We start from the raw sequence: 14071 nt of genomic DNA, 5'->3' as shown, positions 1-14071 counted from the left end.
TAATAAAAATCACAATTGGATTGATTGATTGAGACATTTATTAGTAGATTGCACAGTACAGTACATATTCCGTACAATTGACCACTAAATGCTAACACCCCAATAAGTTTTTCAACTTGTTAAGTCGGGGTCCACTTTAAAGTGCTATGAGTTTGTTGCTGGGTAAGGAATAGCTAAACATTAGGGGTAGTAGTACAAACCAATAACCAATTTTAACTTTAGAGATATGAATTGCTTGTATTCCGACACGTGACTTTTTCCCCGAAGTGAAAACCAGTGGTGGTCAAGCAAGCTAAGATAGATGTTGTACTGCAAGCAGATGGTGAACTATCTCAGTACAGAAGAGGCTTAAGTCTTCCTGCAAAAAGCAGATACGAGAAAAAAATGGAACCATACAGTGGAATAGATCACTAAGATTTGTCAAGTGACATCACGGATTATATGTCGGTCGTGTTCCCAGACGACATTCTACACGACAGAACAGATGGAAACTTGGAAAAACATGGAGCTCTACAACGTCTTTGATTGTGGCTGGGTCAAGAAAATTGGTATAAAGTCGGTTAAATCATGGCCAGGGTAAGTTTGCATTTCATGATTTAACTTTGCATCTTTTCGCTCCGGCCTAGTGGCTCTCTTGAGCTTTTTCAAAAATGTATGAAAAATGGAAAAAGATGAAGGAAAAAAATATACATATTTTTTTAATATGCTTTCTATAGGAGGACAAACATGACACAAACTTTCTTAACTGATTAAAGACTATTTAGCGAGCGCCGTTTTGTCCTACTAGATTTGGCGTTACATGAACCCAATGTCAATCAATCATAGTTTACTTATATAGCCCTAAATCACAAGTGTCTCAAAGGGCTACACAGGCCACAATGACATCCTCGGCTCAGATCCCACATCAGGGCAAGGAAAAAAACTCAACCCAATGAGATGACATTGAGAAACCTTGGAGGGGACCACAGATGTGGGGACTGTCTTAACGTTTTTAGCTTTCAATCAGACATTATTGTGAGGTTTTGTATTAGTGTTTGTAAAAATAGGACCCAAACACACACAATGTACAGCAGAGCAGCTTATATATATATACATATATATATATATACATATATATATACACATATATATATATATATATATATATATATATATATATATATATATATATATATATACATATATATATATACATATATGTACATATATATGTATATATATATGTATATATGTATATGTATATATATGTATATGTGTATATACATGTATATATATATATGTATGTATGTATGTATGTATATCTATGTATGTATGTATGTAAATATATGTGTATATATGTATATATATGTGTGTGTGTTTATATATATACGTATACATATATATACAATAAATATATATATAAATATATATATATATATATATATATATATATATATATATATACACACTATATTGCCAAAAGTATTTGGCCACCCATCTAAATGTTAATCAGGTGTCCTAATCACTTGGCCCGGTGTATCAAATCAAGCACTTAGGCATGGAGACTGTTTCTACAAACATTTGTGAAAGAATGGGCCGCTGTCAGTGATTTCCAGCGTGAAACTGTCATAGGATGCCACCTGTGCAACAAATCCAGTCGTGAAATTTCCTTGCGCCTAAGCATTCCAAAGTCGACTTTATTATAAGAAAGTGAAGAGTTTGGGAACAACAGCAACTCAGCCACCAAGTGGTAGGCCACTTAAACTGACAGAGAGGGGTCAGCGGATGCTGAAGTCCAGAGTGAAGACTTTCTGCACAGTCAGTTGCTATAGAGCTCCAAACTTCATGTGAACTTCCAGGTTGCCCATGTTCAGTATGCAGAGAGCTTCATGGAATGGGTTTCCACGGCTGGGCAGCTGTATCTAAGCCATAAATCACCAAGTCCAATGCAAAGCGTGGGATGCAGTGGTGTAAAGCACGTCGCCACTGGACTCGAGAGCAGTGGCGACGCCTTCTATATACTGAGGACTCACGCTGTTCCATCTGGCAATCTGATGGACCAGTCTGGGTTTGAAAGGTTGCCAGGAGAATGCCACATTTCGGACTGCATTGTACCGACTGTGAAATTTGGTGGAGGAGGTATTATGGTGTAGGGTTGTTTTTTTAGGAGTATGTCTTGGCCCCTTAGTTCCAGTGAAAGAAACTTTGAATGCTCCAGGGTACCAAAACATTTTGGACAATTCCATGGGATGGCTCTTCAAGTTCATACGTGAGTCAAGGCAGGTGGCCAAATACTTTTAGACAATATGATATATATATATATATAGATATACATATATATTTATATTAGGGGTGGGCAAATTAATGTGTTAATTACGCGTTAACTCATCAATCTATTGACGCCGACAATTATTTTATCACACATTTGCGTATGTTGTTTACATGCTTTTATTTTGTTGACGCCTTTTCTTAACAAGATGGCATCTCCCGGATGTACTTCGGCGTCAAGGAGCTCTTGGTAAAGATGGAACATTTGGCAAAAATACCGGACAATACTGCAAATGTCACAGCTGGCTTACAGCGTGGTCACTCCGGGATCACTTACGACCGCCAAACAATTCTGAATGTGGATAGATCGGGCCGTTTTGGACTGAATGACGCGTGCTTGCTAGACCGGCTAGCTAGCATGGGAATACTTTGCCGGCTACATCCAGCGGCCTGTGAAGCAGCGGAGTATATGTGTTGTCTGTCTATTTATGAATAATGCAGACGAGGAGTGTTGGCTGAGTTCTTAACGTTTACTTTCAGAGCGTGCATATCACAACATACAAGATGCCGTCATGGCGACACAACCTATACCGGGCTACCGCGCATGCTCGTCACTCCTGTTGCATGCTGGGTAGGGTAGTTCTTTTTTTCCCTGGCTCATAACATCACAATATAGTACCATGTATATGCGTTCAGTTTATCAAAGCACCAAGCAAACAATCGGAAAATTCCCATCATATCAATTCCTAGATATGGTCATAATTATTTTAAGTGCACTACACAGAATAAACACAACATTATTAATATTGCTACTACGGATAATTTGATCAAAAATTCCCTAAAACAGCCCACTACCTATAATATAGGTTTTTTAAACATAAGATCCCTGATAAAAAAAATGTTTCTGCTGTTACATCAGAAATTGCCTGTTCAGATGTTATGATTGTGGCTCAGAGATTTGTATGTAGATTATATCTATTTTCCATAACAAACAGGATAACTTAAATACCCTGGCAGTGGCAATAAGCTTAAATGTTTGTATTTACATTTTTTGAGTTGATTTTCATAAAATATGCTATTTAACTGCTACTGTTTAACAAGGACTGATTTAAATTGTGTTTACACAACAAATGTTTTGGCGCTTTTGTTCATGTGGGAGAATATTCCAATAAAGGTGCACTACACACTACTTTTGAATTCATTATTGGGCTTTGCGTACACAATGCAGTTAATTGTGATTAATCAGAGAAATAGTGCGATTAACTTCGATTAAAATTTTTAATCGTTGCCCAGCCCTAATTTATATACATACACACACACAGATAGATAAATATACCGGCCCCCAGACATTTTTTTTCACTAGATGTGGCCCCCGAGTCAAAATAATTGCCCAAGCCTGTTCTAAGCAAATGTTTATACAAAATTCTAAACGCTTTCCCTTTTTTAGACTCATTACTTACGACCACTTCAGCATTGAAGGTCACAGACATAAACCAAGTTTAACTTAAAGACATTTCAGGCTGTCAGACTATTTTTTTGAATAGTCATGTTTGATTCATTAATTCCTAGACCTGCAGAATGCATCCCGGAGGAGAGTGATTGTTCAGTGTTAGCTTGGCCTCGCCTGGATTATATAGTGTTGCAGCACGCAGAGCCTCTGGGGACGAATGGCGGTTAATTGGCAGTGAACCGTTAATCATGGCCGGCCGGCACTTTGTGGCTGAAAGGAATTAACATCTGCAGCCAGGAGACCACAGCTGCGACTTTGCCAGTACACGGAGAAAGTTTGTTCAGCCCTCAAATAGTTTCAAACGGAGGCCGCGGAAATGTTGAGTGACGACTTGTACACACAGAGCATGTTTGTGTGTCTGCAATAGAAACACTACTCAAGGAGGGGGTGTGACAATATATGAAATACATGCACCAGGCTGTAAATACAGTATATTCATCTTGGTGTGGTTACAGCAGGGAAGTCAAACTGGTTCTCATTGAGGGCCACATGTCAGTTATGGCTGCCATCAGAGGGCCGCTTGTAACAGGGAATAATGTATGGATTAATGTATGGATTAATTATATAATTGTTCTAAGAAGATTGTCCATTTTACAGTAAAAACTTCACATTTACAATTTTTTTTTGTAAAATAGTGTTTTTTTTCTATTTACAACATTTCACGGTAAATGGAAAAACAGAACCACTGTTTTTTTTGGGGAGGGGGATTACGGAAAAAGCTGGCAGTTTAGTTGTACCATGAATTGATTAACGTGGACCCCGACTTAAACTAGTTGAAAAACTTATTCGGGTGATTAGTGGTCAATTGTACGGAATATGTTGTTAAGTCTTGGCGAGAATGAGGACTCAGGTGCGGAATACTCAATCAATCAATGTTTATTTATATAGCCCCAAATCACAAATGTCTCGAAGGACAGCACAAATCATTACGACTACAACATCCTCGGAAGAACCCACAAAAGGGCAAGGAAAACTCACACCCAGTGGGCAGGGAGAATTCACATCCAGTGGGACGCCAGTGACAATGCTGACTATGAGAAACCTTGGAGAGGACCTCAGATGTGGGCAACCCCCCCCTCTAGGGGACCGACAGCAATGGATGTCGAGCGGGTCTAACATGATACTGTGAAAGTTCAATCCATAGTGGCTCCAACACAGCCGCGAGAGTTCAGTTCAAAGCGGATCCAAGACAGCAGCGAGAGTCTCGTCCACAGGAAACCATCTCAAGCGGAGGCGGATCAGCAGCGTAGAGATGTCCCCAATCGATACAGGCGAGCGGTCCATCCTGGGTCTCGACTCTGGACAGCCAGTACTTCATCCATGGTCATTGGACCGGACCCCCTCCACAAGGAAGGGGGGGGACATAGGAGAAAAAAGAAAAAGAAGCGGCAGATCAACTGGTCTAAAAAGGAGGTCTATTTAAAGGCTAGAGTATACAGATGAGTTTTAAGGTGAGACTTAAAAGGGAAGACTGACAATTGACTCCAACTTTAGACAGTTTTCATTGATATCTCTTGAACAGAGTGATTAAAACATAGTGGCTACAAAATCTTTGATACATTCGAGCAACCAAAGATATGTAGCATAGACCAGTGATGTACCCCCTGTGAACATGTTTTTAATTCAAGTACCCCCTAATCAGAGCAAAACATTTTTGGTTATAAAAAAGAGATAAAGAAGTAAAATACAGCACTATGTCATCAGTTTCTGATTTATTAAATTGTATAACAGTGCAAAATATTGCTCATTTGTAGTGGTCTTTCTTGAACTATTTGGAAAAAAATATATAAAAATAACTAGTGATTCAATTCTAAATAAAGATTTCTACACATAATTAGTCTGCTGACATATGCAGTAACATATTGTGTCATTTATACACCTATTATTTGTCAACACTATGAGGGACAAGCTGTGAAAATTATTAATCTGCTTTTGTATTTACTGCTAACTTATGGTTATTTTCTGTTTCAGCATATTCTATCTACACTTCTGGTAAAATGTAATCACTTATTCTTCTCTTCTTTGATACTTTACATTAGTTTTGGATGATATCACAAATGTGGGTATCGATCAGATACCAAGTATTTACAGGATCATACATTGGTCATATTCAAAGTCCTCATGTGTCCAGGGAGGTATTTCCGGACTTTATAAAAATAATATACATTTACTTTTATTCGGTATAGTACCGAATATGATTATTTAGTGCAGTGGTTCTCAACCTTTTTTCAGAGATGTACCCCCTGTGAACATGTTTTGAATTCAAGTACCCCCTAATCAGAGCAAAGCATTTTTGTTTGAAAAGAAGAGATAAAGAAGTAAAATACAGCACTATGTCATCACTTTCTGATTTATTAAATTGTATAACAGTGCAAAATATTGCTCATTTGTAGTGTTTTTTCTTCAACTATTTGGAAAAAATATATAAAAATAACTTGTGATTCAATGATAAATGCAGATTTCTCCACATAGAAGTAATCATCAACTTAAAGTGCCCTCTTTGGGGATTGTAATAGAGATCCATCTGGATTCATCAACTTACTTCTAAACATTTCTTCACAAAAAAGAAATCTTTAACATCAATATTTATGGAACATGTTCACAAAAATCTAGCTGTCAACACTGAATATTGTTGCATTTCTTTTTACACTTTATGAACTTACATTCATATTTTGTTGAAGTATTATTCAATAAATATGTTTATAAGGGATTTTTGAATTGTTGCTACTTTTAGAATATTTAAAAAAAAAATCTCACGTACCCCTTGGCATACCTTCAAGTACCCCCATTTGAGAACCTCAGCTCTAGGGGGTAAGGCAATAAACGAAAAATCACTCTTTAGGGAGGAAAAAGGCAATAGCAAAGATCTACACCAATCTAATAACAAAAAAAACAACAATCTATGATTATCTATAAAATAGGTAAATTGCGCATGCAGAGGAGTCGAGAAGCTATAAACAGAAAGTGCTGAGAAGACTGCAAACTAAAGCGCTCCAAGAGGAGGAAAAAGGGAAGACAAGGCACTATGAAATTGACACAAGAAAACTTGACCGAAAAACTTGAGCAAACAAAAATCGCTCTCAGAGGGAACAAAGAAATCAATAAAAACAGCGAGGCAATACTTAACAACTTGGTCAGAGGCTGTGGATGAAGGCTGGCGGTACGTGAGGAGACAATATACTCTGGCAACAAGACAGGGGAAGACGAGGACTTTATACACCTGAGGGAGGGTGACACAGGTGAGCACAATCAGGAGAGACATCAGACCAGTGACACACATGAGCACAATCAGGAGAGACATCAGACCAGTGACACAGGTGAGCACAATCAGGAGAGACATCAGACCAGTGACACAGGAGGAAAAGGCAAGTGGCCTGAAACCAGAGGAGGATTAGAATTTTCAAAATAAGACAGGAAGTTTGCCAGACAATCCCAAAACAGGACTTCCCTCACCACGGTGTGACATATGTACTGTACTCTGCAGTCTAATAAAAGTTTCAATCAATCAATCAATTAAAGTTTCCAGAATTTTGGTGTTGAATTTACATTGTTTTTTTACATTATATTGTTCATGGAAAAACTGTACAAGTTCTTTCTTCATTCTGGCAAATTCGCTGCCAGTTTTTCTACCGTAAAAACAAATATACAATTTTTCCGTTTACAGTAACACACCGTTAAAAACAACAACCGTATATTTTACAGTCAAAAACTGGCAGCTCAGTCAACAGAATTTTGACGCAAAAAAACAGTAGTAGTTTATTTCAATTTACGGTAATATGCTGTAAAGCTGTGTTTTTCAACCTTTTTGAGCCAAGGCACATTTTCTGCGTTGAAAAAATCCGGAGGTACACCAGCAGAAATCATTAAAAAACTACATTTAGTCGCCGCAATTGTTGGATATGACTTTAAAGCATAAGCAAGCATGCATCTCTATAGCTCTTGTCTCAAAGTAGGTGTACTGTCACCACCTGTCACATCACACCCTGACTTATTTGGACTTTTTTGCTGTTTTCCTGTGTGTAGTCTTTTAGTTCTTGTCTTGCGCTTCTATTTTTTGGGGTATTTTCCTGTAACATTTTCATGTCTTCCTTTGAGTGATCCTTCCCGCATCTACTTTGTTATAGCAATCAAGAATATTTAAGTTGTTTTTGATCCTTCTTTGTGGGGACATTGTTGATTGTCATGTCATGTTCGGATGTACGTCTTTGCTCCACAGTAAGTCTTTGCTGTCGTCCAGCATTCTGTTTTTGTTTACTTTGTAACCAGTTCAGTTTTGGTTTTGTTCTACATAGCCTTCCCTAAGCTTCAATGCCTTTTCTTAGGGGCACTCACCTTTTGATTATTTTTGGTTTAAGCATTAGACAACTTTTTACCTGCACCCTGCCTCCCGCTGTTTCCGACATCGACAAAGCAATTAGCTACCTTCTGCCACCTACTGATATGGAAGAGTATTACACGGTTACTCTGCCGAGATCTAGACAGCACCCACACTCAACAACGACACATTATTAGCAGACTATAATTACTGCTTTGCAAAACATATATTTAACCCAAATAGGTGAAATTAAATAATCTTCCAAAGTGATTGAAAAACAATGCTGTAAAGGACAACATAAAATGTATTGAATTGTGTTACCATGATTTGATTAACGTGGACCCCGACTTAAACAAGTTGAAAAACTTATTGGGGTGTTACCATTTAGTGGTCAATTGTACGGAATATGTACTGTACTGTGCAATCTACTAATAAATGTCTCAATCAATCAATCAAATTGTAATTTTTACTAATTTGATGGGTAGTTTGCTATAAATTTAAGTATTTGTATTCATTATTTAGACAAAACATGTTTGGAAAGTATAAAGTATATTTGTTGCCATAGTGGTTACTATTAAAGTTTAAAAAGTATGCAATTACAAGCAGTACATATATTTTTTCTGTCAAAATGACAAAAATCACATTTAGTGAGAAAATATTAAGTACTTTATTGAGACTTATCATTTCCAGGTGTTTGCGGGCCAGATAAAATGATGTCGCGGGCCAGATCTTGCCCCCTGGCCTTGAGTTTGACAGCTGTGGTTTACAGTTGGCCTTTTTCATCAAGTTCTACTTTGTGCCTTTTTTCAAAGTTAGACATCATACAAGCAACTCATCTTTAAATCAGTTTGCATTTACCATATTAAAGTCGAAACACTATTAACTACAGGTTTAATTTAGGTCTGTTTGACGTTTAATATTAACTCTTTATTTTTATTTTTTCCAGCTCCAACAGAGTCCCCACTGAGGCCAAGTCTTTGTAAGTATTTCCCACTGGAAATATGCAAAATTGGACAAGACGCGTGTGCATATATTTAGGGCTGCAACAACTAAAACGTATAAATATTTAAAAATCAATTATAAAAATAGTCTGCGATTCATTTTAGTCATGGATTCGTTGGATCTATGCTATGCTATGTGCTGAGGCTACATCTCATGAGGTGGCAGTGAGCCAGCCAATGATGTGTCATGTGCAGCTCACTAATCAATCAATCAATGTTTACTTATATAGCCCTAAATCACTAGTGTCTCAAAGGGCTGCACAAACCACTACGACATCCTCGGTAGGCCCACATAAGGGCAAGGAAAACTCACACCCAGTGGGACGTCGGTGACAATGATGACTATGAGAACCTTGGAGAGGACGAAAGCAATGGATGTCGAGCGGGTCTAACATGATACTGTGAAAGTTCAATCCATAATGGATCCAACACAGTCGTGAGAGTCCAGTCCAAAGCGGATCCACCACAGCAGCGAGAGTCCCGTTCACAGCGGAGCCAGCAGGAAACCATCCCAAGCGGAGGCGGATCAGCAGCGCAGAGTTGTCCCCAGCTGATACACGGGCAAGCAGTACATGGCCACCGGATCGGACCGGACCCCCTCCACAAGGGAGAGTGGGACATAGGAGAAAAAGAAAAGAAACGGCAGATCAACTGGTCTAAAAAGGGAGTCTATTTAAAGGCTAGAGTATACAAATGAGTTTTAAGGTGAGACTTAAATGCTTCTACTGTGGTGGCATCTCAAACTTTTACCCGGAGGGCATTCCAGAGTACTGGAGCCCGAAATGAAAAAGCTCTATAGCCCGCAGACTTTTTTTGGGCTTTGGGAATCACTAATAAACCGGAGTCCTTTGAAGGCAGATTTCTTGCCGGGACATATGGTACAATACAATCGGCAAGATAGGATGGAGCTAGACCGTGTAGTATTTTATACGTAAGTAGTAAAACCTTAAAGTCACATCTTAAGTGCACAGGAAGCCAGTGCAGGTGAGCCAGTATAGGTATATATGTATGTATATAAAGGTATATACAGTATAGGTATATATGTATATAAAGGTATATACAGTATAGGTATATATGTATGTATACATGTATATAAATGTATATACAGTATAGGTATATATGTATGTATATATGTATATAAAGGTATATACAGTATAGGTATATATGTATGTATATATGTATATAAAGGTATATACGGTATAGGTATATATGTATGTATATATGTATATAAAGGTATATACAGTATAGGTATATATGTATGTATATATGTATATAAAGGTATATACAGTATAGGTATATATGTATGTATATATGTATATAAAGGTATATACACTACAGGCGTAATATGATCAAACTTTCTTGTTCTTGTCAAAAGTCTAGCAGCCGCATTTTGTACCAACTGGAATCTTTTAATGCTAGACATGGGGAGACCCGAAAATAATACGTTACAGTAGTCGAGGCGAGACGTAACAAACGCATGGATAATGATCTCAGCGTCTTTAGTGGACAGAATGGAGCGAATTTTAGCGATATTACGGAGAATGGAGCGAATTTTTGCGATATTACGGAGATGAAAGAAGGCCGTTTTAGTAACGCTTTTAATGTGTGCCTCAAAGGAGAGAGTTGGGTGGAAGATAATACCCAGATTCTTTACCTTGTCGCCTTGTTGAATTGTTTGGTTGTCAAATGTTAGAGTTGTATTATTAAATAGAGGTCGGTGTCTAGCAGGACCGATAATCAGCATTTCCGTTTTTTTGGCGTTAAGTTGCAAAAAGTTAGCGAACATTCATTGTTTAATTTCATTAAGACACGCCTCCAGCTGACTACAATCCGGCGTGTTGGTCAGCTTTAGGGGCATGTAGAGTTGGGTGTCATCAGCATAACAGTGAAAGCTAACACCGTATTTGCGTATGATGTCACCTAGCGGCAGCATGTAGATACTGAAGAGTGCAGGGCCAAGGACAGAACCCTGGGGAACTCCACACGCTCATGTGACCACGCAGTCTCCTTGGCCTGGAAACATTTGAAAAATGGCAGAGGAAAGCAGTACCAATAGTTCAGCGGAGAAACATCTTGAGGTTATTGCTTCAATGGAGAAAAGTGTACGACCTTAAGATGTGAAAAGTGCGGGAACACTTCACTTTAAAGACTTTAAAAGAAGACTATTTCCTGCAAAACGAGCAGCATGGACCTGGCGTGACACGGAAGTACAACATCACTTCGGGAGCACCTGAAGACGAAACGAGTTGGAGCCATGGATGAAGGGAAGAACTCACGGTACGTAACTTTTCAAATCCATCCGTTGTGTCGTCTTTGTGTGTTTTTATTCTTTTGTTAATGAGGAGATTTTTTTTTTTAAGGGCGTGCAGCGTCAACTGTTGTGTATTAACTTTTAGAGTGTTAGGAACTAGGGATGTCCGATAATATCGGACAATAAATGCTTTAAAATGTAATATCACATATTATCGGTTCCAGTTTCAATGTTATCGGTATCTGTTTCAAAAGTTAAATTTATGACTTGTACTGTTGTATTTATGCTGTGTACACGGACGTAGGGAGACGTACAGAGCGCCAATAAACCTTAAAAGCACTTCATTTGCGTGCCGGCCCAATCACATAATAACTACAGCTTTCACACACACAAGTGAATGCAAGGCATACTTGGTCAACAGCCATACAGGTCACACTGAAGGTGGCCGTATAAACAACTTTAACACTCTTACAAATATGCGCCACACTGTGAACCCACACCAAACAGGAATGACAAACAAATTTCGGGAGAACATCCACACTGTAACGCAACATAAACACTACAGAACAAATACCCAGAACCCCTTGCAGCACTAACTCTACCGGGACGCTACAATATACACACCCGCCACTCCCTGAAACTTCAAACCCAACCGCCCACCTCAACCTCCTCATGCCCTCTCAGGGAGAGCATGTCCCAAATTCCAAGCTGCTATTTTGAGGCATGTTAAAAAAAAAAAAAATGCACTTTGTGACTTCAATAATAAATATGGCAGTGCCATGTTGGCATTTTTTTCCATAACTTGAGTTGATTTATTTTGGAAAACCTTGTTACATTGTTTAATGCATCCAGCGGGGCATCACAAAAAAATTGGGCAGAATAATGTGTTTATTCCACGACTGTATATATCGTATCGGTTGATATCGGTATCGGTAATTAAGAGTTGAATAATATTGGGGTATCGGCAAAAAAGCCATTATTGGACATCTCTATTAGGAACTTTATGGAGAGTGCAACGACTTCATTTTCTGTGTTGTTCATCATCTTCATCATCTTTATCATCATCTCCATCCATCCATCCATCCATCCATCCATCTTTCTACCGCTTGTCACTTTTGTGGTGTCCAAACCAGTGGTTCTCAAACTTTATTTCCCAAGTACCACCTCAGAAAAAAAGTATCTCCAAGTATTACAATAATGACCTACATTACATTACAGTGGCAAAGTTAGCCTAAATATTCCTCAAAAATAAGGCAAAGGTTTCATTTAACAACTATATTTAATATTTTCCGCCACTGTAACACTACACACAGTTTGAACAGTAACACTGTGTTTTAACATTTAATTAAGTGACTCGTTGGCGTATCACGAGATAAAGCCCTGCACTATACTTAACAACAAACACACACAAACACACACAATATGTTTACATGGACTTAAAAAATATGTACTTAATTTAATTGAAAACATCAGATTTTTTAATGCATCATCCAACTTGTAATGTCTCCAAGATTTTGTATGGAACAACCTTTAATAAGTTTTGAATTATTATGAATGATCTGATTCATTTAGTATTATTAGTGGATAACAAGTATCATAATAATACGTCATTATAATTATTAATGCATTTAATGGGAGTTATGCCTCCATTGTCCTTAAAAACTTGTGATTCCTCTGTTTCAAACTTTAATAAAAGTTCCTTGAATGCACCACAGTTATGTGCTCTTACATGCAAAAGTGAAACTTAACATTTATACATACATTTTCTACCGCTTGTACTTTTTTGGGGTCGCGGGGGAGCTGGAGCCTATCCCAAATGCATTTGGGTGGAAGGCGGTGTACACCCTGGACAAGTCACCATCTCATCCCAGGGCCAACACAAATAGACAACAATCACATTCACATCATCATCATCCATTCATCCATTTTCTACTGCTTGTCCCTTTTTCGGGGTCCAGGGGGTGCTGGAGCTTTTATCAGCTGCTTTTGGGCGGAAGGCGGGGTACACCCTGGACAAGTCGCTACCTCATCGCAGGGCCATCACTGTTCCTTCCACCAACACCCGAACTCCAACATACTTTTTAATTTCCGTTTAAGCATTTTCACGACGACACGTCCTATCAAAATCAAAAATAGATATAATTCCACTTGTCTCATTTTGTAACTCTTTTTTAAATTCAAAAATATTCTTGCAACTTTTTAAGTCTTTCGTTAGAGAATTCCATGCTTTCACACCAGCAACAGACTGCGCATTTGTCCCACATTTAAATTAATTAATTTAAAGTACCAATGATTGTCACACCCACACTAGGTGTGGTGAAATGTGTCCTCTGCATTTTACCCATCCCCTTGTTCACCCCCTGAGTGGTGAGGGGAGCAGTGAGCAACAGCTGTGGCCGCGCCCGGGAATAATTTTTAGTGATTTAACCCCCAATTCTAACCCTTGATGCTGAGTGCCAAGCAGGGAGCCAGTGGGTCCCATTTTTATAGTCTTTGGTATGACTCGGCCGGGATTTTGAACTTGACCTAACCTGATGAGTTACATGTCTGTGTTGTTATTGGTGTATTCTGCAACTCCAATATCCATTTATTTAATTTAGCTGTTTTTTTAATGTGGTGGCGTATTTGCCTTTTACGTCAGAAATAATGAATTAAATCAACTAGGTATGTATTGAGTTAGATGTAAATGATGCTACTATGTACGTTCATAATATGGTTCCTCTCATTTCAGAAAGAAACAAGCCACA

General features: G+C 38.3%; 1 protein-coding gene across 1 annotated transcript in view; it reads left to right on the top strand.

The window, feature by feature from the left end:
• Window positions 1-14071, top strand: part of LOC133563538 (reelin-like) — a 311302-nt gene that overhangs the window by 160850 nt on the left and 136381 nt on the right. Inside the window, exon 5 of the mRNA XM_061917708.1 lies at window positions 9019-9051. Coding sequence (XP_061773692.1) covers window positions 9019-9051 — 33 coding nt within the window. The remainder of the gene's footprint in view (window positions 1-9018; window positions 9052-14071) is intronic.

This window comes from Nerophis ophidion, linkage group LG12 (assembly GCF_033978795.1).
Source record: "Nerophis ophidion isolate RoL-2023_Sa linkage group LG12, RoL_Noph_v1.0, whole genome shotgun sequence".
In the NCBI taxonomy this organism is placed as follows: Eukaryota; Metazoa; Chordata; class Actinopteri; order Syngnathiformes; family Syngnathidae; genus Nerophis; species Nerophis ophidion.
Note: the sequence above shows the minus strand (reverse complement) of the source record. Positions and strands in the feature narration are given on the sequence as shown.